Below are 23,131 nucleotides of genomic sequence, written 5' to 3'. Positions count from 1 at the left end.
ATGATATGATATAATAGGTTATTTATAATGTGCTTAATACCCAGGGGTTTCTAACCGCGGACCTGCGGATCGAACCTGTGTTGCTCCGTGTCATCTTGCTTCCAAATCGAGCACGTTGCCCCTGAGCTATCCTCCCGAAATACACAAATAGACCAGGAATTTCTGCCACCGCTTTCCGTCTAAGCTACAAGCTCCTCAAGAAGAAAAGTCTGACAGTCAACGACAGGAAGGGCAGGAAATGAGAATGCCGGGGACACGACAAGGATCAGATGGTGTGATGGACACAAAACAGGAGGATGATGAGCCCAGCAGAAGCAAGAGTTGAAAAAAAGGCCAATGAGCCGCAATGTTGTTGAGCACTATTAGTAGTCTGTGTTTCCCACACAGGCAGACAATGTTTTGATCTTCAGCAGCCTGTTTCCCTCTTTCCCCAGCGTGCTCCACGTCCTAGAGGAGCCTTCATAGTGAGATTGTATAAACCAAGCACAGAAAGTGTGCAGCAACATGAGAGAGAAACAGTAAACAGTGACATCGACAGGGTGTGGCGGGGGGGGGTTAGGTAGACCTTCAATGGCCCAGGGCCCAACCTGACGTTCTACCCACTGCTCTGCTGTATTCTTACCTTTTCCTGACAGCTGAAGAGGTTCATTTTTGGTTGTTTTAGGCACAAAAAATTGATGCTATAATTTGTAAAATGACAAATGTCAGGTACGTTTTGCATAACAGGCTGCATACATGTGTCAACAATGGCTACAAGCATGTGTGAATTTATCACATACACTGTTCAGGAACATGTCTGATTCTTGAAAGTAGTACAACCCATTGTGCAGGATTTCAAGTTGTCCAATGCCAGTTATGGAATATTCAACCAATCTTGGCTCTTAGAATTGTATCTTGTTGAATTCTGGTACTTGCACTACCGCACATATAAACTGTATAGGAATGCAAAGGTACATGTACTAACAAAGACAGGACTAAAGAACGTGATTTGAGAGCTCCCTGTCTGTGTATTGTTTACCAAATAACTGTGTGAGTGCAGTAGTTACATGAGAAAAGTGGACAGTGGTTTTCTGAATGACACGCACCAGTACTTTCACACTCATAATTTGAGTGAAGAATACTATTGTGTAGCAGAAGAGAAAATATTGGCCGAGATATGTACATATACATGCATGTGATTTATAAAGAACACACCTAGCTAGCAAGAATTAAAGTACTGTACAAAAAAGCAGACGAATAGAGACAGAAAGCAGTGAAGGGTTAGGAGAGGGAGGCGATTAAAAGGGCTCACATAAAGGGGCCAGGTTCACATATGTGTAGATCCCCAGAGATCTGTGTGCAATCCACAAACACACATCTGTTCATGTTCTGGGAGGGTCCTTTCTGCCTTTCTTTCTTACACAATTGAAACGAAGAACAGTTAAATAGGTGTTGGTAACATCTGCCATTTACAGTGCCATTCTAGCCAGAATTCTGTGATTTTAAAAGGTAGAATTTTGTACGTTTTTAAAAGTAATTAACATAGTGATTACATCACAGGAAACTACATCATGTGACTTTTGACTCAATGCATCATACGACATTTGATCAGACAAGATCCTGTCTCTGCAGCATGATTTTGGAACAGAAATAAATCAATCATCTGGGGTTAAATACAACCCATACCTCCCTGTATTTTTTTAATTGCCATGTTCCATACACCAGTAAGCAGTTTTGATGGTACTGTACCAACAAACCAATTCTCCCCCATCACGGATCTACAGCTCAATACCCTCCCACCTTGTTGCTGCTTCCATATCACATTAGTACCTTGTGAGGTGTTTCCCCTTTAAGAGTCGGTGACAGAGCATGTCACTGCGCTCCCTGAATAGAAAAGCGTCACGCGTCCGAACAAGTTTAGTGCACTAGCGGAGCGGAGCCCATGACGAGCACTGGTTCCATGCGTCCGGCATTATATTCATTTTCCCTGAACAAGGTAAAAGACTGCAAAACCGAAAAGGATTGCAAGGAGAGAAGTGCCCTTGACTTTTTGAACGAAAGACCGTTACTTTCATGAACCTTTGAGAATAGGAAATGTAATACCAGGAATCAAGGCTGAAGAATCCTGCATTGTGTGTCAGAGGTACCCGGGGCTCTCCCGCGTCGATAGTCAAGGTGGGGAGAATCGTTTGCTGCCATGGTACTGTCCTTGGCTCCTACAACAAAGCAGCGCTGGTAAAGTCAGCACAAGGGAAGCAAACACAATTAAACAGCATATGAGTGATTGAACTTTGAAGCCAAAATATGATACCGTAGACAGAGTGGTCCAGCACCACGTGGGTGCTAATTTGGAAGTCTCTGTATGGTATCCAGCTGAAAGGTGGCAAATGTGAAGAGTGATAAAGAATAGTGAAATCGAAGTGGTCCTGCAACGGGTCAAGCAAAACCCTGTGCACATTCGAAAGTCTTCGATAGTTGATGGAAAAATATATGAAGTTGGTCTGAGCCTGGCACAGGGAGATCAGCTAAAAGCTTTTGATTAAAGCAAGTTTGTGTAAAGTTATATTAGAAATTGGAATTAGTCCGAGCCCGGCAGAGTGAGATCAGCTAAAAGCTTTTGGTTAAAGCAGGTTTGTATAAAGCTATATAGGAATATGGAACCAGTCCGAGCCCGGCAGAGGGAGACTAATCGAACATTGTGTTAATGCTTCTTTCTTTTTCGTAACATTGTTTCCCATGCTATTTGTATTTAGAGGTAAGGATTGGCAATAGGTGTATTAGTATAGGCCCTTTTAGTTTGACATAATTTGATGAAGTGCGCACCCCTTCGAATCTAGGCCCACGGTGGACATTATGGGTCGAACGCTTAGACATGTACTTCGACGCCACCAGCGATTTGAGTGAGGCCAACGGCCTGAATATCCTGAAATATAATTTTGTGAACACTTCTTTCTTTTTCGTAACATTGTTTCCCATGCTATTTGTATTTCGAGGCAAGGATTGGCAATAGGTTTATTAGTATAGGCCCTTTTATTTTGACATAATTTGATGTAGTGGGTACCGCTTCGAGTCTAGGCCCACGGTGGACGTTATGGGTCGAATGCTTAGACATGTACTTCGACGCCACCAGCGATTTGAGTGACCATGCAAAAAAGTAAACTTTGTTATATTCCGCTGGCCCTGCGGTACACTGGATCTTTAAGACCCTTCGACCGGTGGACAACTCGTATGCGGCAGCTCTGGCTGCCTTTGGGCAGTATTTCACACCCATGGCCAACATTGACGATGAGCATTTTGTGATGAGGTCGACCAAGCAGAAAGAAGGAGAATCTCTGGAATCTTTCCATGGCAGGATGTGTCAATGTGTGCTCTCATGTGCCCTAACAAATGAAGAAGAGGAAGTTTGGCAGCAGCTCATCCAAGGATGCTCCTCAGGCAAGATGAGACGACAGATTCTGCGGTATCCACGGATCACATTGGCACGCATACTAGAGATTGGCCGTTCACATGAACTCGCAGACATCAGGGATGGATGCACTATGAAGACAATCAAAATGGAGGAAGTATGCGTGGTAGGTAAAACACTGCCGAACAAGACTGGAAGGAAGCCCCCATGGGTAAAGAAGGATAAGCGTGGTGGGGACATGCCTGCATGCCTCCAATGTGGGTACGACTTCCTTCACCCTGAAGTCTGCCCAGAAAAAGGTCAAATCTGTGGCAGATGTGGAATCACAAACCATTTCGCAGGAGTCTGTCATGCCCCTGCATCGGCATCACACCCGAGAAGAGCAGTGAGGCTAAGACAACAATTCCAGAGAGCGCCCCAGAAAGTGGCGCAAGTAGAGCAGCCTGAAGAGGTGGTCAAACAACCAGGTGATGATGACAAGGAAGAAGAAGACAACTCTACCATGATGGAGATGAAGAAGATAATTTATTTATTGGTTATTTATAATGCGCTGATACACAAGTGTTTCAAGGCATAACAAGGCTAGAGGGTGGGGGAAAAGGGGAGACAAAACGTAGCGATCTTACTAGGCCTTGTGACATTCAGATCGTGCAAGTGCATGAACGAGAAGTGCAGGGGGGAGGTGAGGAGAGAGGAAGTGCCGGAACGGGGGAGAGGGCCGCTGAGCAGGAGAGTTCCAGGGGAAGCCAGGTGGACAGGGCCAGGGGAAGTAGATAAAGCAGGGGAGGGGGGACCAAAAGCTAAGTGCGAGGTAGTGGGCTGGAATGGTTCCAGGCCAGCCAGTCAAGTGCAGGCAGAGGGGCCTGTAAGGGCAAGTGCAAGATGAGGAGGTGGGTGGGGGTGGGTCAGGGGAGACCAAGTGCAGGGGTAGACTGGAAAAGGGGGGCTGTGGCCTGTATGACTCTGAAGGAACCAGGCCACCAGTCTAGGGCAGGGGTGCAATTAGCAGGGATAGGGGAGAGGGAAGGAAGGTCTTGAGGAGCTTACAGAACTTAAGGAGATCTGGCTCAAATCTGAGAGGGACAGGGAGGCCATTCCAAAGCGAGGCACCTGCAGAGGAGAGAGATCTACCCCCCGCTCTCCGCTTGGGAAAGTGTCTGATCTGCAGAGAGTTAGAGCTAGACAACTGAAGGGCTATAGCAGGGAGGTATTTCAGGCGAGAGAGTTGGATATAGCGGGGTCCCAGGCCCCAGAAAGCCTTGTGGATGATGCAGAGGGTCTTGGACTTAATCCTTGCAGCAACCAGGAGCTAGTGGAGAGACTTGTGGGCTGGAGAGATGCGGTCCCTGGGCTTGAGACCAAGGATAGGTCTTGCAGTCATATTCTGATTCGTTGAAGGGGTCGAAGGGAGGAGATAGGCAGATTCAGGAAGAGGCTGTTGCAGTAGTCCAGCCTGGAAAGAACCAGAGCTCTGGAGACATTGGGTTTCTGGGGGAAGGTGAGGAAAGGGTGAATGCTTCTGAGGAGTTGCAGCTGAAAGTGGGCCTACTTGGCAAAGTGCGAGAGGGAGGTGTAGAAGATGACACCAAGGTTTTTTGCATCACAGGAGGGTGAGGGGGGGCCATTGAGGGTGGCCAGAGTGTGGGAGGGAAAGAGGGGGCAGGGGTCCCAATGAGAAGGATCTCTGTCTTACTGGCAATAAGGCAGGGATCATTGGTAGTGCACCATGCCTGAATAGCAGAGAGACATTCAGGAATGAGCGAGGAAGAGGAGGAGGCAGAGGAGAGTAGCTTTAAGGTTTGGTTGATTTTCTGAGGAGCCGAGGGATTTACCACTGGAAGGTGACTCCAGGATGGCCCGAGCTAATGGGGAAGCACAACGGCTGATGTGCACCTTGAATAAGGTCTTCAGGATCGCTCATGGGCAGGGTATGTGTGAGAAGAGAACGCTATATCAGTTTCTGCTGGAATATAGAACAACACCCCAGTGCTCGGCAAAAGTAGCACCAGCGGAATCACTGTTCCAGCAATGGCTGAGAGGGTTCATCCTGGATGCGTTTGACTGGAGTCCATGAATAATTGATGGCCGAGAGGTATTCGAGCAACGGAGAAGAGCAAATGTTAATTTGAAAGGATATTTGTACCGCGCACTATCACCACTGGAGTGGTCCCCTGGCGCTCTAAAAGAAGGGGAGAGTGTCAGAACAGGTCTCTGTGATCAGCTAGAAGTTGGCGGTGAGATTCTGATGCGCTCAAGACACCCAAGAGGAAAGATAGCCCTCCCACACTAGCCTCATCACTTTAATTTGAAGTGGTGGATCTGAAAGGGTCCATGATAACAGCGTCTGATAGCCGAGACACTGCTACAATGAATTCTAGTTTCTTTAGGAGGCTAATGGGCTCGCCACAGGACAGTGGACTGACAAAAGGCAGGAACAGTGAGTGTCCAGTCCTGAGGATGGAAGAATGAGGTGAGGATGTAGAGGACACTGCCCCTCGCATTGAAGGTGGTGGATGGAATTGCCCATGGTGTTTGTGTGTGGTTTTTTAATTGTTATGGAAAAGGAGGAGTGTGGTGTGTCCCCTTTAAGAGCCGGTGATGTATCATGCCACTGCGCTCCCTAAAAAAAGGGCGTCACACATCGGCAGGAGTTTAGAGCACTAGCGGAGCCCATAATGAGCACTAGTATCTCTGTGTCGGCATTCGTAACACTCTCTCCCCCTCTCTTCCTCAGTCTGTTTCAGTTGCTGTTAATGCCTTAACCTAACCTCAACTCCTGACTGAAACTGAAACTGCACTGGTCACCTGGTTACCCTCTGTTCTCGGGCCCAATTGCACACATGCACTACCCCCCCACCAGCAACCCTTGCACTCTGGGGCTGTTTCTGTAATCCTAAAGACCCCTACCAGCACTTGACACCTGATGTCTGCACTTACCCTTGCACCTGCCACCAGCTGGCCACACTTCTTATTATTGTTCCTATTTATTGTTTCTATTTATTTACTGTTTATCCTATGTACTGCACTTCTCCTCCTCCTTCCCCCTCGCACTTTTCCCCTTCCCCACCTCCCCTGCACTTGCGCAATCTCAATGTCACCTGGCCTAGTAAGATTGTTGTCTCTGTCTTCCCTCTGTTCCCCTCCCTTGCCTTGTCGCGCCTTGAAACACTTGTGTATAGGCGCGTTATAAATGCCATATTATATCATATCATGTGGTAAAACACACTAAACGTCCTTCCAGTGTGACTAGGATGTCCTTCAAATGTTAAGCGCTCAAAAATAAAGTGCAAGCATGATCACCCATCCACCAGGAAATATGTTTTCAAAGAGACATATTTGTTGTTAATACACTGAAACGAAACATTAAAACCAGAAACATATTCTTAAGAAACATATTCTTAAGAACAAGGAAATTGCTATTGGGGCAGTCAGGAGATGGAGAGAAGAAAATGCTTTAAAGAATGTATCAGGTAGTATACAATTCCTGTTGTACAGCTGTATGCTTATCAGTTTCTGAATGCAATGAAGCTGGTCCTAAAAGGTTTAACTTCAGCCTGATGGGAGGGAGTGTGCAAAAGTTAGCATTCATATTAAATGAAAATATCACCATTGGTTTATGGGAATGCCTAAGCTAGAAACCACATGCAAACCTGTCAACTCACCTGCTTTTGGGGGGTGACACTCGCCACTGAGTCAGTTCAGCTACCCACCAATCTTGCTTGTTCATAAGCATCAATGGAGATCTCACCTGCGAAAACAAAATCCTCTTTTTTTACCTGCCTTTGTCAAAAGGTTCACAGGTATGAACATGTGTATAATACAGACCCACTGGCAGAGAAGTTAATACATGAATTGATATTCATGTTCCTGGGTTCCACTGGTATCAGGACCATCTTAGGATTTGTCTGGCTGCTGGGGGCCCATTTCAACATGATGTTTGGGGGCCCACCTTGTTTTACAGCTGGGAAAATAGAGGCGTCTGTGGGTTGCTTAAATTATAAAGTCAAATAGTGCTGTGAGGTAGTTAATAGATGCTAATTATCACAGGACAGGCAGCCAGCAGGGGCTGAAATACTAAGCGTTCACTGTAAAGCTATTAATCGCTCTTTGATACAGGGCCCTAATGTCAGGGAAACCTGAATAAAAAGGAAATGAGCTGCTAGGAACAGGTCTGGAGACTGCCAGAGAGAGGTGACTGCTTGAGGGCGCCATCAAAGGCAGCCTGTAACATGTGCATTGCACGGGTTTACTGCCCCGAATTAAAGAAGCATGTTTCTGTGTCATAAAACTGCTAGTTCGTGTACTAAAGCCTGTATTTTGTTCATCATCCTTCCATCGTCATTCGTCAGCACCGGTGTCAAGTGTGTGCATGTGTGTTGATTCACCTCCCAGTACAACACACCACCCCTTCAAAAAGTAACCTCATACATGCCAAACCTCCCGATTTAGGTGGGAGACTCCCGATTTTTCCGTGAAAAATATTGCTATTTTTCACGTTCTCTCGCCAAAAATAAATCTTTGCTCAATGCATTCCTATGGGAAAATCTTTGTCTCCTGATTTTTCGGACATAATTTCCCACACAAGTGGGTTGAAATGTTGGCATGTATGTAACCTAGACCCTCTGCATGATGTCCATCCAGAAACACTCCTACTAAGCCCCCCAGCCTTCCTTTTTTAACCTCATTTAGACCTGCCATCTTAACAAAGCACAAGGCAGCACTCTGGCAGAACCCCAATTCCTGAACAAATGATATACTGAACATCAACCTGAAACATTCTCAGAGAACTGGCTGTCCGTTTTCTCGATCTCGGAGGATAACAGCGCGCGCGTCTGTAAACTGTCTTTCCGGCGCCATGTACGTAACTCACGTGACGAGGCGCTGCTATGGCCATTCCTCTAATAGGAACCAGTATATTTTTATTACCGGGCTATAACTTGCACTTTGAAAGTCACAGTTGGTGATTCGTTTTATTGCGGGGCGAAAGAACTGCAACAGGAATGTTTCCTCGATGAAGAGTGTTTGGAAGATACCTTCCTTTTTATGGGAAGTGCGCCCCTGAGCAGACAGACGTTTTTGTTGTATCCAATAAAAAAGAAAGTATGGGGCAGACGGCAACACTGTTGGGTAGCGGAGGCAAGCGTGCCCTCTCAAGCATGGCACGAAAGCAGTGTGTTCTCGGTGATATGAATTCCAAGAGTTTCGCCTTGGGTGGGGGAGAATGGTACGCCTCCTGGTTCTTCGGTGATAAAGGTGTTACCTGGAGTTTGGGGATTAAGACTGCCATTTGCAGCGTGGGGGAACATCCCATTGTCCTCTCGTGCTGGGGTTCTAAAGAGTCCACCTCCGAAAGTCAAAACGTAAAACACCGGGCTATTTGCTGCCAGGGGCATGGAGAGACTTGCCAAAGAGAGTTCGATAGTGAGAAGAGATGTCTCGAGTATCTAAGTAATGATGGTGCACAGTGGACTTTGCTTACTAAAAACCGGGAACTCCCCACCAGGCAGATGAGGTGGAAAACCAACACCATCAGAAATCGGTATTTAAAAGATATGACCTTGTATAAAGAGTTCATAAAGACTCTGCCCTTGGGCAAAATGATGACAAATCACTTGAATATGCCTATAGAGGGCGAAGAAGAGAGGTGGTCAAACCATCGCACGAAAAGGACATTCCTTGTGGGCATTCTTGCAGGTGAGCACATGACCCAGCTGCGCAAGCCTTATTATTTGTTACTTTTCTAGCTTTTTAAGAAAAGTGTTTGGATTTGTTCTCCCAGGATACGTTCAGCAACAACGTTTTCCCCATCGTTTAGAAAATACACTTAACCAAATAATAAAGATTACCCCTGCTAACTGCGCAGGTAGTATTAAATCTATTAAACACTAGGCGGCGAGCATTATGCTTCACTTCTTTTATTATTACTTCTTAGCAGTTCAACAAACTTTTATATATAACAACTTTGAAATGTTAAAAGTGCTCCATTGTAACTTTTCCATCTTAAAACTACAATCCCCATAGTCTCTGTAGTCCATCTGTCTCTCAGCCCCTCTATGACACACTTCCTGTATTTGGGCTCCTCCTCTGCTTTTAGTGCTCTGAACTGTCTTTAAGATCCATAACTTGTCCCGCCAACAGTGTGAAGACTCTGAAACCTGTATGCTTAACAGCCGTTGACCTCTCGGTTCTTTGGGCTAACTTGTTCCTTCCTTCAGCTTTCAGCTATTCTTCTGTTCATCTCCTATGAAAACATACAATAGAAATATTCAGGGTGGTGTCCATGTAAGTGTATTAATCTATACAATTTACATATTCATTAGACAATACATGATCGGCTGGGAATTTAATGCTTGCCTCCTAGTCTTTAATAGAATTAATACTCCCTGCGCAGTTAGCAGGGGTAATCTTTATTCTATGACGAGACTGGAGGTGAGCATTATGCTTGTTCAAAGCTTCCCTAATACTGTCCTTACCAAACTTTCAGTAGGTTAAAGTAACATTCTTTAAATACGCGATCACTCGACCAATCTGCTGCTAGCATAATCTCTCTCAGTGGCACTCCTGTCATAAATGCCTTGGAGGCCATTGCTCCTCTCACTGAATGCGCTCCATACGTTCCCACATTCACACCTGCTGCGAGCATCACTTCCTTAACCCATCTTGCAATGGTGGCTGTCGCAATTGCGTGCAATGGTTTCCTACGCGCTATCAACAACTGTGTTGTACCTGCTGATCTGCTCTCTGCAGTTCTCCTCTCATATTCCTTAATACATTCTACTACACACCAGCAATTAACCTTTCTCGGGAAATGGGGGTAATGGACCGTCGTCGTCCCTGTCTTAGTCCTCTTAGCTATCGAGAACGTTAAACCTTCTGGCCCAAAAGATCGCCTGTTAATCTCTAACGCTCTAACATCCGCTACTCTCTTGCAAGATACAAGACATAACAGCTTTTCTAGTTTGCCCGACAGCTGTTTCAGAGATAGATACCTATTGGATGGCCAGTCTTCCAGCAAGCAGAGAACCTTTGTCATATCCCACATGGCATTATACTTCGGCTCTGGGGGTACTTTGTACTTTGCTCCTTTGATGAGCCTCACTACTGCTGCGTGCTCCCCCGCCGGGATTCCCTCTATTGGCTGGTGCCCTGCTGAAATCGCTGATCTGTACACTCGTATTGATATGATATGGCATTTATAACACGCCTATACACAAGTGTTTATTGTACAAAATGCTTTCCCGTCTTGCAATAAATGCGCTAGAAAATTTTAAATTGCTACTACAGGAGCTGAAACGGGATGAAAACTTCTCCTCTTACACCAGTTAGTACACTTGGCCCAAGCCGCGTCATAGCTCCTCCTAGCGGAAGGTGCCCAGGATTCCGCGATAAGCTCTGCAGCCTCCGTCGATTCCTGGCAGCGCCCAACGTCTCCTGATATCCTGCACGTGACTAGCGGGAGCGTCCTTCTCACTCTCAGAGGATGACACAACCCAGCTGGGTCCGTGAGTAGTTGGTCTCCTTCGGGGAGGACTCTCGGGAGGTCTATTGACAATTCCATCAGTGTCGGGAACCACACTTGTGATTTCCATAATGGTGCTACTAAGATCAATTCCGCACTCTCCCTCCGACATTTCGGTAGAATTCTGCTCAACATCACAAAGGGGGGGAATGCATATGTGGGCCGCCTGACTAATCTTGTAGGAATGCATCAGTCCCCTGTGCTCCCTGGTCTAGTCTCCAACTGAAATACTCTTTTGTTTGAGCATTGAGCCGGAATGCAAAGAGATCTATGTGTACTGGCCCCATCTCGTGTTCAGAGTCTGAAACACTGCTGGATCCAGTCTCCAGTCGCTGGGGTCCATAAGGTATCGCAAGTTCCAGTCTGCTACTACGTTCAAGGTTCCAGGCAGGTATTCTGCAGTCACCGATATCTCCGACTGTAAGCAGAAATGCCATAAGTCCTGCGCTAGCTCCGCCAGTAACTTGGACTTCGTCCTTCCTAGATGATTTATGTATCGGACTGCCGATATGTTGTCCATTTTCAACAGTACACATGACTTCATCCTTCGTCTTGTAAATGCCTTGATCGCGAAGGAGCCCGCTAGAAGCTCCAGGCAGTTTATAGGAAGACAAAGCTCTCCCTCGCTCCATTTCCCTCCGGTTTCCAGACTCCCACATCTGTCTCCCCAGCCCTGCCGGCTGGCGTCCGACTCGATTATCAGATTTGGTCGGTCTCCGAAAACGGCACGCCCATTCCAGGCGTCCATATTCTTCAACCACCATTCCAGCTCTGTAATGGATTCCTGATCTAGCGACACTAGCTGGTGTTACGTCAGACCTTGCTGCAGGTGTCTTATCTTAAGTCTCTGGAGGGCATGGTAGTGTAAGGGACCTGGGAATATGGCTTGAATGGATGCTGCTAATAACCCCACTATTCTTGCTAATACCCTGAGCGAGACTTGCTGTTTGCTTAAGCACGCTCTGATTTCTCTCTTGATATCTCTTGATATCCCTCATCTTCCGAGCAGGGAGTTCTAATGTAGCTTTCTTGGTGTCTAACACGAATCCCAGAAAGTCTAGCCTCTGCGCTGGCGTGGTATCTGACTTCTCTACATTCACTAGAAACCCCAGTGATTGTAGCAGGCTCTGCACCCAACTCGTCTGATAGATCAGCGCCTCTTGATCTTCCGCTAGGAGCAGTAGATCATCTAGGTAAATAATCAGCCTGATGCCCTTATCTCGAATCGCTGCTGCTACCGGCTTCATCAGTTTTGTGAATGCCCAGGGAGCGGATGCAAGACCGAAGGGCATTGTCCTGAATTGCCAGAACTGACTGTTCCAGCGAAAAGCCAGGAACGTCTTGAATTCCTTTTGTATAGGAATAGTAAGGTACGCATCTTTGAAATCTAAGTGCGTCAGCCAGTCTCCCTCTCTCAGGGAGTCTCTGATCTGATGGATGCCCTCCATCTTGAAGTGTCGGTACTGAATCCACCCATTCAGTTCCTTGAGGTTTGTAACTGGGCCTACTTTCTCCTTCCTTCGTACTAGGAACATATTGCTCACAAATCTGTGGGTTGCTGTGCATCTTTCTTCTGTTCTAACTGCGCTAGCTCGCTGTCTAGACACTTCTGCTCTGCTAGTGCTAATCTTTGCTGGTGTGGCCAATACTGCTGCGTCAGTGGCTCTATAAAATCTAGCTGCAGACCTCTGATGGTCTGCAATATCCAAGCATCGCTGGAAAGCGCGCACCAATTGCTCCAAAACATGCGCGTTCTCCCCCCCAACTGGAGGATACACTATTGCTCTAACCTGGGGTGAATCCTTTACCTCGTCCCGATCCTCTGGGGAAGCGTCCTCTGGATGGGAAGAATGTGTCCTGCTGTTTATTTTCCGAGTATTGCGCTCTGGGATTAGGGGGTCTTCTTCCTCCCTGACCTCGACCGGCTGCGCGACCCCTGAAGCCGCCGGTACCACCAAAAACTCTGCTTGGAAAGGTCTTTTGGATAGATGCTCGTGCTTTTTCTAAGGAGGTATATGTGCCAACGAATCGGCCCATTTCTTTTCCCAAAGGTCTCCCCGAAGAGGAGCCCTTGTGCTGCTTCTCCGGCCTCGTACGATGCTAAGTCGCTCAATTTCTGGTCGATCTTTAGCAGCAGACCTCTCCTTCTTTCTGATGCTATTGTGCAGTTTGCGTTTCCCAAAAGGCGCACTGCTCTTGAGCCCAGCCGGCCAGTGCGTCTGGGTCCACTTCTTCCCCTGTGTCTTTCGCCCTCTCTAAGTCCATGATTTTAGCGAGAGGCCCGGATAAGTATAGCACCTTTTCCTGGCAACTCCTCCATGATCTGTCGATTCCCTTGCAGGGATCCTTGCTGGTCTTTGCCACAAATGTTAGCATCTTGGGGTCTAAATCGGGGGTCTCTGCCACTTTTCCTGGGAGGTCTGGGCGTGGGCATTCCTTATTGAGGGCCTTACGTAGCCTCATTGTCATGTATTGTCACCCTCAGGGATGGTTGCACTCCGTGGACCTTGGGTTCCTGATACTCTCAGGATCAAACATGTCCTCCTGTATTTCGTTGAGGTGTTTCTCTTTACGAGCTCCTTTGCCACTGCTGGGCTTCACCTCTTCATCCTATGACCCCTCCTCACTGTCTTGCGAGGCCAGGTCTCCCGTTGGCTCCTCTTCCGAGTCTGGGTCATCTCCTGCATTATCGTCCCCAGAAGTGGGGGTCATGAGGTCTGGCACTGCCTGATGCTGTAGGTAAGCCTCTTTGAGCTTATCAAAGGCGTCGGCAACCTCTGGGGCCTTATCTTTCGCCCCGTCTGAAGTGCCCTGGGGGTCGCCAGAGGCTTTCCTCTTGCGGGCTTGTTTACTCCCCATTGACCCTGTTCCTGAGGGTCCCGTGGGCGTGCGCTCCATAACTCTGGTGCTTTCACTGGGCTGCGTGAGCATGGATTCCAGAGTCTCCAGTTTTTCCTGTAGGGGCTTTACCCCTTGAGCCACTGCATCTACTAGGGAGCTTCCTAGCACCTCTTTGAAGCTAGCAGTGAGGTCTAGCTGCTGCTTTTCCTCACTCCACTCAAAATACGACATTATTAGTTAGTGCTGTGTGCCTGTATACCTTGCTCAGGTGTCTTGGCACGCCCACTGCTTCCTGTGATGCTCAGGATTATAATAATAATAAAACTTTTTTTCTTTTTTTAAATTAGTTTTTCTTTTTTTCTGTGGCAGAACCAGACTGTTAATTTGACCCTGTACTGGGCCTGCGTGTGAGAAAAACTTGCTTCTATAAGCTATTGCCTACTGAGGGGCCTTAGTGTTGAGAAAGGAGAGTCCCCTCCATGCTGAGAGGCGATGCGCATTTTAGCACGAGGCTTCTGAGGCGTACCACACGCCTCGTGGCCTCCGCTGTCCTGCGCGATTTGGATCGCTTCATTCTATTTGTTAAAGCACCGTTCGAAGTCATGCTTTCTTAATATCACTGCCGGGCCCAGTGTTCAGTTCCTCCTTCGCCGCGTAGCACTGTGGCACCTGCACATTAGCGAGTGCTCGCGAGCGCTGAGGCTCCGCCCCCGCGAGGGTGGGGACTGGAGTGGCGTGAGCTCCATACGCTCTTCCTCCTGATGGAGGTGCCCGGTGCGATGAAATAAAAGCTTCGAGGCAGAGCTGGGCCCCTGCAGTGCCGGGAATGCGGCATGGGGCTGCTCACCTCAAGGCAATGCTAACTCCTGCTTACCTGCAACGTGAGTCCACCGAAGCCTACTTCTTCGTAACAAGTGCTGATAACTTGCTCTGCCCTTCGTATTATGGTAAAAATACCTAATTCTATACAGAATAACGTTATCCTTTTACAGAAACTGTTACTGTACACTTACTCTGCAACCTTCTCTCTCCTCAGTCAAACTCATCACAAAACTCACATCTGACATATGGAGAGGGGTAGAAATAGTACTTATCTGCTTGAAGAGCAGTAAAAGAAGAGGAGGAGCCCAAAGACAGGAAGTGTGTCATAGAGGGGCTGAGAGACAGATGGACTACAGAGACTATGGGGATTGTAGTTTTAAGATGGAAAAGTTGCAGTGGAGCACTTTTAACATTTCAAAGTTGTTATATATATATATAAGTTTGTTGAACTGCTGAGGAGTAGTAATAAAAGAAGTGAAGCAGTCGCCCCTATTGTATGCTTTGGCAATGGAACCCCTAGCCATAGCGGTTAGGAATGACCCGGAAATCACGGGAATACTGTGCGGAGAGTGTGACTTTAAACTCTCCCTATTTGCAGACGACATACTGAGTTACCTAACCAATATTCAAGAATCCCTACCCCGGCTGTTCGATCTCATACACCACTTTGGTTCCTTCTCTGGGTTGAGGATTAACACATCTAAATCAAGTATCATGCCCATGGGCCCGAGGGATCGAGACATCGGGAGCAATACCGATATTCTGGGGGTCAGAATTGAACAAGAATCCACTAGGTACCTGGGCACCACCATCCCCAGAGATCTATCACAACTATACCAGTGCAACTTCCCGGGGATCCTCGCCCAGGTCAGTAGCGACCTCAAAAGATGGGAACCCCTCACGCTTTCTTGGCTGGGGCGCATGGTCACGGTGAAGATGAATGTCTTGCCACGCCTCCTCTACCTTTTCGCAGCTCTTCCCGCTGTGATACCCGAGACCTTTTTCGAGGTGCTTCAGTCCCGTATCCTCCATTTTATTTGGAGGGGTAGGAGGCCGAGGGTTAAGACCTCCACCCTGACCCTCCCAAAGTTTCATGGTGGTTTTGGACTCCCCGACTTCCGGCTTTATTATAAAGCAGCTCAGCTCAGGGTGATGTTGGAGCATATGCGGGACGACATGGGAACATACTGGACATATGTTGCGGACATTCACGCCCACCCGAAAAAAGTTAGGAATTTTTTTTGGGCCTCTCCTAAGGTTCTCCCTTCTCAGCTCAGAACGCATCCTACCCTGGCAGCCCTGTGGGCGCTACGGAAACCCAGTAAAGCTAATTAACAATTGTCCACTTGGCCTTCCCCGCTGTCCTCGCTCTGGGGCTCCCCCATCGACCTGGGCACAAGGGGTTTCCGAGACACTCAAGCCTGGTCAGATATGGGCTTGGAAAGAGTCTCCCAGCTCTCACGTGAAGAGGGCTTCATAGAGTATGATAGCCTGATCGAGGCTCTGGTAGATAGACCTCCCACGGTCTTCGAATACCTACGATTGAAGGGGATATTGTCCCAACCTCGGTGGTCCGAACAGCTTAGTCACCCCCTCCCTCCATTTGAATCCATACTGGCTAAAAGTACATCACGAAAGGGTTTGTTGTCCAAGTTTTATGGTGTATTGATAACGTCAGACCTAGAGGGCAGACAACCCTTCAAACGCATATGGGAAGAGAGGTTGGGGATGCCATTGGATGATCATACCTGGAGGGCTGTTTTTAAATGTATCTTTACGGGTTCCCTGTATACGGCTGCCATGGAACAGCTTTAAAATCCTCCACTCTTGGCATCGCCCCCCGGCCTTGTTGTCCAAGATGTTTCGGGATGTGTCCCCCTTCTGCCCTAGGGGCTGCCACCAACGGGGAACCTGGTTTCACATGTGGTGGGGTTGTCCGGTTATACAGGTTTTCTGGTCGGAACTACTTAGCTGGATCAAGGATATTGAGGGGTTCGGCCCGTCCCTACACCCGTTAGAAATCTTACTGGGCACCCCCTTGCCGGAGACGGAAGCAAATGTGTATCCCAAGGTCATTGGTGCCATGCTGCGAGCAGGGAGGTTGGCGCTCGCTCAAAAATGGAAGAGCGTCTTGGCCCCCTCCAAGGAGGAATGGCTCTGCAAACTCAGGGTGATATTTTCATATGAAAAACTTACTGCAATAGCAAATGATACCATGACTCATTTTGTACAAGAATGGGCTGCAGTTCTTTTGCATGATGACTGTGTTTCCATGCGCTTGTAGAAGGGATATTGAGCTGGATTGAACATGGTACACTTCCTCATACCCCTCATAGACCTGGTCTAGCCTTTGCTCAATTGTTTCTCAGTTGCACCCCACTGTCTCAAGTGATACTCTTAATAATCAAGTGGTTAGCAAGTGTTCTCCCTATATTTCAATAAGTTCGCAACACCTTTAAACTTGGCATGTTAACCGTTTGGGGGGGTGGGGTGGGAGGGGGGAAATGGGAAAGGGAGTTAAGGTAAAGTAAAAGAAAATGCTACTGACAATGTGATTCATATTGCTGTTTTTGCCGGTTGGGTCGGCCATCCTGCCCAACCTTATTTATTGTCAATAAAAAACAAATTTGAAAAAAAAGAAGTGAAGCATAATGCTCGCCTCCATTCTTGTCATAGAATTGTGAGACAACTCAATCTCTATCAACCGTTGCAATGTAAGTGGTCTTGTATTTTGCCGCTATTGGTGGTCTCACTACGCTTGTCTCTGTAAGAACAAGGGTAGGGGTTTTCATTACTGGGACAGTGGGAGAGGCAGATGCAAGACATGTGTTGATGGGTGAAGGTTGGAAGTGTCCGGTTCCAGTGGGCCAATCTGCTTTCTATGGGTTTGGCAGAGAAACCTTGGATTGTGTTATCTGTGTGGAAATGCCAAAGGCTGATAAACTAAAGTGCTTTGGACTAGGTGAAGTGCTCGGACGAAAAGGAGTTCTAACAGTTAAATGACTGGGCCTCATTCTGACTTTGCCGGTATCCTCGCAGTAGACCCGCCGGGATACAGGCAAATACGAATACCCTTTCTGGCACCACATTCCGAGTGACAATGTAATTCCCCATTCTCCATGGGGGGGATTTGCCGTCATTACCGGCAATGAGGTCTTATTTTGCCGGTGGGGCGCCTGCCTTACCGCTAGCTTTTAGCTTAGTAAGGCAGGCACCCCACCGGAAAACCCATAGTCGACTGGTCCGGTAATGTGCACTTTTTTACAGGACCGGCCGACTTAGAATGAGGCAGATTAAATGTACATTACGAATCAAGAAAAAACAGCACTTTTAATGGCACACAATGCAGCCTATTAAAATATAAATAACAAGTTCTGCACTTTACAGTTCTAAGTTTAAAATCACTGAATTGTTTTTTCAAGGGGAACTGCTAAGGTGTCCCATGGCCCCGCCGCTGTCTGTGCAGTAGAGAGGAGGGACAGGCGACACCTGATGATTTGTGTTTGCATTAAGAATGAAATCAGGCCAACAAACCCTACATTCAGCAGTTCTGCCTTTCGTCTGACTTACTGACGTTGTTACAGACTTTAATCCAAAGCAACAGTGCTCAATGCTTAGTGCATCTAGCTATTGTGTGACTGGAAAGTATCAAATTTCCTGTCCAGAAATGTAGGGCCTTACTCCTTACGAAACATTTATTGATATATGAGCAGCATCGAAATCCCATTGACAGAACTCATTGGGTGACTATGCAAACTTAATCGGCATAAGGATTAAATAGGTTTACATACCTGATTAATTGTTTGAGTGGTCACTTGTGATTAATCGTGCTTACATTTATAGTAGCTAATACTACAGAAAAATATGCTTCTTCTGTATACGTCCTCTGGCCCCAAAGGACACAAGGAAACATGTATAGTTTCAGTTTTTTTATTTACTTTATTTGTTATATGGTTGTGAAAATAAGAGGTCCAAAATAGTGTAGCTTTCTAGCTGGTATTTGCCAATAAAGAGATAGCCCAACGTGGATTGTGGTATGCCAAATGCAAGGTAACCCAGCTTTATTGGAAGAATGCAAGCTGGGGAGAACAGAAGATCAACAGCAAAGCTCTCTTGCTCTTAAATTCCTCACCACTTTGAACTGAAAACACAGTTTATATAATGCTGTTGTCACTCTGTTGTCATCATGATCATCTCTACTGCTCATTGGTCCTAATTGCTAAGCTACATATAGTATCGTGTCCCACCCTACTGATTGGGTAACTATCTAAGGTCCCACCCATAAAACATCCCCAAAAATATGTGCATCTTCATCATGCTTGAATATTATTGGCAAGCTTTAAATTACTTCTGTGGTGAAGAGGACATATGCTTATCGGTTAACATGTGGTCAGGTCAGACTCTCCGTGAACTGGCAGCATGATGACATGTTTATGTAGATGGGAAGAGAGGACATGCGTATCACCTTTTGTTCTTAAATAAAACAGCCCATGTTATCTACCCCATGATGTCTCCTGAGTTTCAAGGACCTTGTTCTTGCCCACTTCCAGTAATTACGGCCCTCCTCTGTCTTACAACCGTAAACATGCTATTCTGTTCTTGACACATTTATGAATAACTATTGTGAGTCATGCTGCTTTCACCATGTGAAGATTTCGTCACGGCTATTATTTGTCTTTTTAGCCGCATCCGCATTTCTCTGTCACGCCTAGCCGATCACTGAGACATTCATCTGTAAACTATTTATGCAGCAACCTTATTTGCCTACAATTTTCTGCCCCACTTGTGTGGTGAGTCCATATATTGTATACACGCCTTCCTGTCACCTAATCTATTCTATTTTAAAAGACACTAATTATGCAAGCTAATGCCTTATCTGTCCCCCTACTTGTGTGGTGCAAAACAAACTATTCTTTGTGTCGGCTGCATTTCCAGTAGAATTTAAAGTGCAGTTTCAAATGTCTTTTCTTATCTTATAATTTAGTTTCTTCTGAGGAAGGCAGCAGGCAGAGCCTGAACATGCTCTCTAGTCAATAATTGCCCCACTACACCCCCCCCCTCTGGTCGAGTCTTCGACCACTCCTTCATTTTGTCTCATATTGTAGCCATCCTTGGGCAGCCACATTCTGGTGACCCCCCCTCAAGTTTCCTCCTTGTGCTACATATTCTGCTGTACTGCATGTCATAAGCCAGCACTCGCCCTTGTCGTCATATTTCATCCAGTGTTCATTGTAGTTATAGCTATCTTTTGGGCATGTAAACAATGCTCCAGGTTGTCTAGCTGGCAGACCCAATGGTTACATGGAACAGTAAACTTCTGTATCAGTTTGAGTGTACTGATGTCGGTGTCAGCCACATTTACCATTATTGTCATTTGGAGTGCCTTCTTGACAGTCTTTTTACATTGGCCTTTTGCTATTCTCAAGATGCAAAAAGCCATTAGGACCAGAAGCTTCCTAAGTAGCGCTGTTTGCTGGCCGGAGATAACGCTGAAATTGGAACCTTGCTGACTTTCATAATATCCTCAGCGGATTGAATTACACAAGGCCCCACCCCTTATTAACAGGAAAGACTACATTAACAAGAGTGCCTGCGTGCACTTCACAAGTAGCTTCCTGTAGTGCTGTTTGCTGACCGGAGATAATGCTGAAATTGGAACGTTTGTGACTTTCATAATATCCTCAGCGATTGCATTACACAAGGCCCCACCCCTTAATAACAGTAAAGACTACATTACCCAGAGAGCGTGTGTGCGCTTCGCAAGTAGCTTCCTAAGTAGTTCTGTTTGCTGGCCGGAGATAACGCTGAAATTGGAACGTTGGTGACTTTCTTAATATCCTCAGAGGTACAGACTTCCTCTTCCTTGTGGACTTACAACTTAATATAAAGGACTCCGTGACATGAACAAGGAATCCTTGTGAAGTAGTCTAATTTCATGTTATTTTCGTTTTTAAGATTGAATTACACGAGGCCCCACCCCTTATTACCAGCAAAGACTATATTACCCAGAGTGCGCTCGCTTTTGTGCGCTTTGCAAGTAGCTTCCTAAGTAGCGCTGTTTGCTGTTCGTTTTACGCAATACGTCACAGCACGCCACATCGTGGGTGTTTGCACTTATAGATTCTGCTGGTGGGTAAATACGGCAACTAAATTGAGTGGCAAAGGGGGGAGGTTTGAGGTTCAGCGCAAGGATCTGATATATTTGGTTGGAGTGAATAGAGCTGCAGGTGAATGCAGGAGGCGCGATTTGCCAATTCTGCCGCCAGGTAAGGAACCACAAAAGCAATTGTTTTGCAACCACACTGCGCATAAACACTAGTTGAGTCCAAAGTGGTATAGTAGATTTAATTGACACTGAGGTAGCCTGACACGTGTTTCGGGCACTTGCACTTCAACTGAGGCTACAGAATTGTATGTATATACATAGTATTGTGATACAGGGTTAAACAAGGGCAAAAGATTAAAGCAAAAAATTTGGGGACCCAAGGTAGCGGGGCAAACAAGGCGAAAGACCACAAACACATACATTAATGGTATGGAATCACAAGATTTTGGTACATAGTATCAAGAATCAAATTCCAATTTTTTAACCAATTTCAAAGAATCAAAAACAGTGACAGAATACATCCAACCGTAAATACAAATGAGAAAATGAAGAAACGAAAAAACCATACCATATATATCAGTAAAATTCATCAGGTCAAGGTGTAGAGGGAAACAAAAATAAACCAGAAAACCATTAGCTTGGAGGTTCTAAGTGGGCCATACATCAATTAAGTTAGTGATGAAAAGAAGTCTTTTAACCTGTGGATCAGGTGTGTTCAGTTTAGACTGAGGGAAAAGCCCGTAAAGCTGATTAGGACAGCACATGAATTACCAACATAATAATTTAGAGCTTACAACCATTTGGGAATTGGAGTGTTAACAAGATACTTACCCTGATTAGGGTAAATGATAAAGGATAATTTCTCATGCGCTCCACTGAAAGACAATTATGGGCGCAGCAGATTAGACATGTACTCATCTATAATGAACTAGCATTGAAAAACCAAGGTAAATGCCAAAATAGTACCTGTCACATGCAATTGCACTCAAAATATATGTAGAGGCGTTTCCGCGTATCTTTGAGATAGAAAATGAAAGGAGCGGCCGTCCAATTGGCGTGTGTCCAAGATGAGAGGGAGGAAGGAAAGATAGAGAGAACGATTAATTAACCGCAGGTGCGTGTCTGGCTAGAAAGTTGCGAGCCGCGCAGACCCTGCCAACTTAGGGGTCTGCGAAAAAGTGTTGAACTCACCAGCGTCTCCGCTGAGTGGAATGAACTGGAGCCGGCTGGCCGCGGTTCAGGGTGTCATTGTTATGCTAGCCTGCAGACCGTGCAGCGTGCGCGGCCGTGCGTGAAGGGACGTGCGGTCGCCATCTTGGTTGTGTATATTTGGGTGGCGGCCGAATGGATAGGAAAAGGGTTAAAGAAAAAACGGAGGCAGGGTGCGTTGCCACTAGGAGGGGCGAGCAATGCACAGTTTTGCTCGGGTTGAACTGAGCCAACAATTACACTTATCTCAATCAAATAAATTACAGTACAAATTAACCAGCGTTACAGTGTATGTTTGAAGTAATTGTAATTAGCGAAAAGACCAGTTAGGTAAGTGCCAGTTGGACTCTTTAGAGTTCGAATATGGGGGGCAATAAATGATTGGCCCATATCAAGGCCTGCCAGTTACGTAAAAGAAATAACTCAGGATTCATTGGCCAATCATAAGGAAGTTGATACGTGAGACACTCGGTAGTTCCAAGGGGCGTAAAGAGAAAGTCATCCCTTCCTGAACCCTCTCATATGGGCGCTTTGAAAAACGTAGAGTCGAGAGAGGGTTTAAGGCAGCTAAATGTATGGCACACGAAGAACCCCCAGCAAGGGAGACAGGGGAGAGTGAATTGTGTCGATTACATACGAGCTGAATTTAGACAATCCATTTATACAATGCAATTTACTCATAAAAACACAGAAAGTTCATGATCTGTATTAAGGCCATGTGTGACCGTGCGAAAACGGCAGATGAGTCGCGCTTCTAACTGGCGTAGTTTCAGAACCAAATTGCCACCTCGTTGTGGTAATGAAACCTTGGCCATCCCAGTAAATCTAATTTCAGCTTTGTTGTCCATTTGGTGGATTTGTTGCCAATGTACAGATAATGGGTATTTGGAGTCTACTTGGGAAATGGAGGCCAAGTGTTCCCTGATTCTAATCTTCAAAGGCCGAATTGTACTGCCAATGTAGCGCTTCCCACATACACAAAGAATGCAATATACACAAAATGTGGTATTACAGTTCATGAAGGAGTTGATTGTATATCTGCCCAAATGGCCAAATTCTAGTTGCTTGGTTTCAAGTGCGAATACGCACATAGAGCACCCCCCACATTTGCGAAAACCACTTATACTGGCTAGCTGTAACCAAGTTGGTTTAGATTGTGGATTAGACATAAATGAAGGAGAGAGAATGTTTTTGAGATTGCTAGCCTTGGTGTAGATGAAATTTGGCGAATCATCTACCCAGGGGGTGA

At 46.3% G+C, this 23,131-nt stretch overlaps 1 protein-coding gene across 2 annotated transcripts in view; it reads left to right on the top strand.

Moving 5' to 3' along the window:
- Positions 1-8,282: 8,282 nt before the first annotated feature.
- The window catches only part of TTC19 (tetratricopeptide repeat domain 19), a 437,088-nt gene continuing 422,239 nt past the window's right edge, over positions 8,283-23,131 (top strand). For both annotated transcript variants that reach the window (XM_069615226.1, XM_069615225.1), the window contains exon 1: positions 8,283-9,079. In XM_069615226.1, coding sequence (XP_069471327.1) covers positions 8,488-9,079 — 592 coding nt within the window. In that variant the 5' untranslated portion in view covers positions 8,283-8,487. The remainder of the gene's footprint in view (positions 9,080-23,131) is intronic.

This window comes from Ambystoma mexicanum, chromosome 9 (genome assembly GCF_040938575.1).
Source record: "Ambystoma mexicanum isolate Mex_15411 chromosome 9, UKY_AmexF1_1, whole genome shotgun sequence".
Lineage (NCBI taxonomy): Eukaryota > Metazoa > Chordata > Amphibia > Caudata > Ambystomatidae > Ambystoma > Ambystoma mexicanum.
Note: the sequence above shows the minus strand (reverse complement) of the source record. Positions and strands in the feature narration are given on the sequence as shown.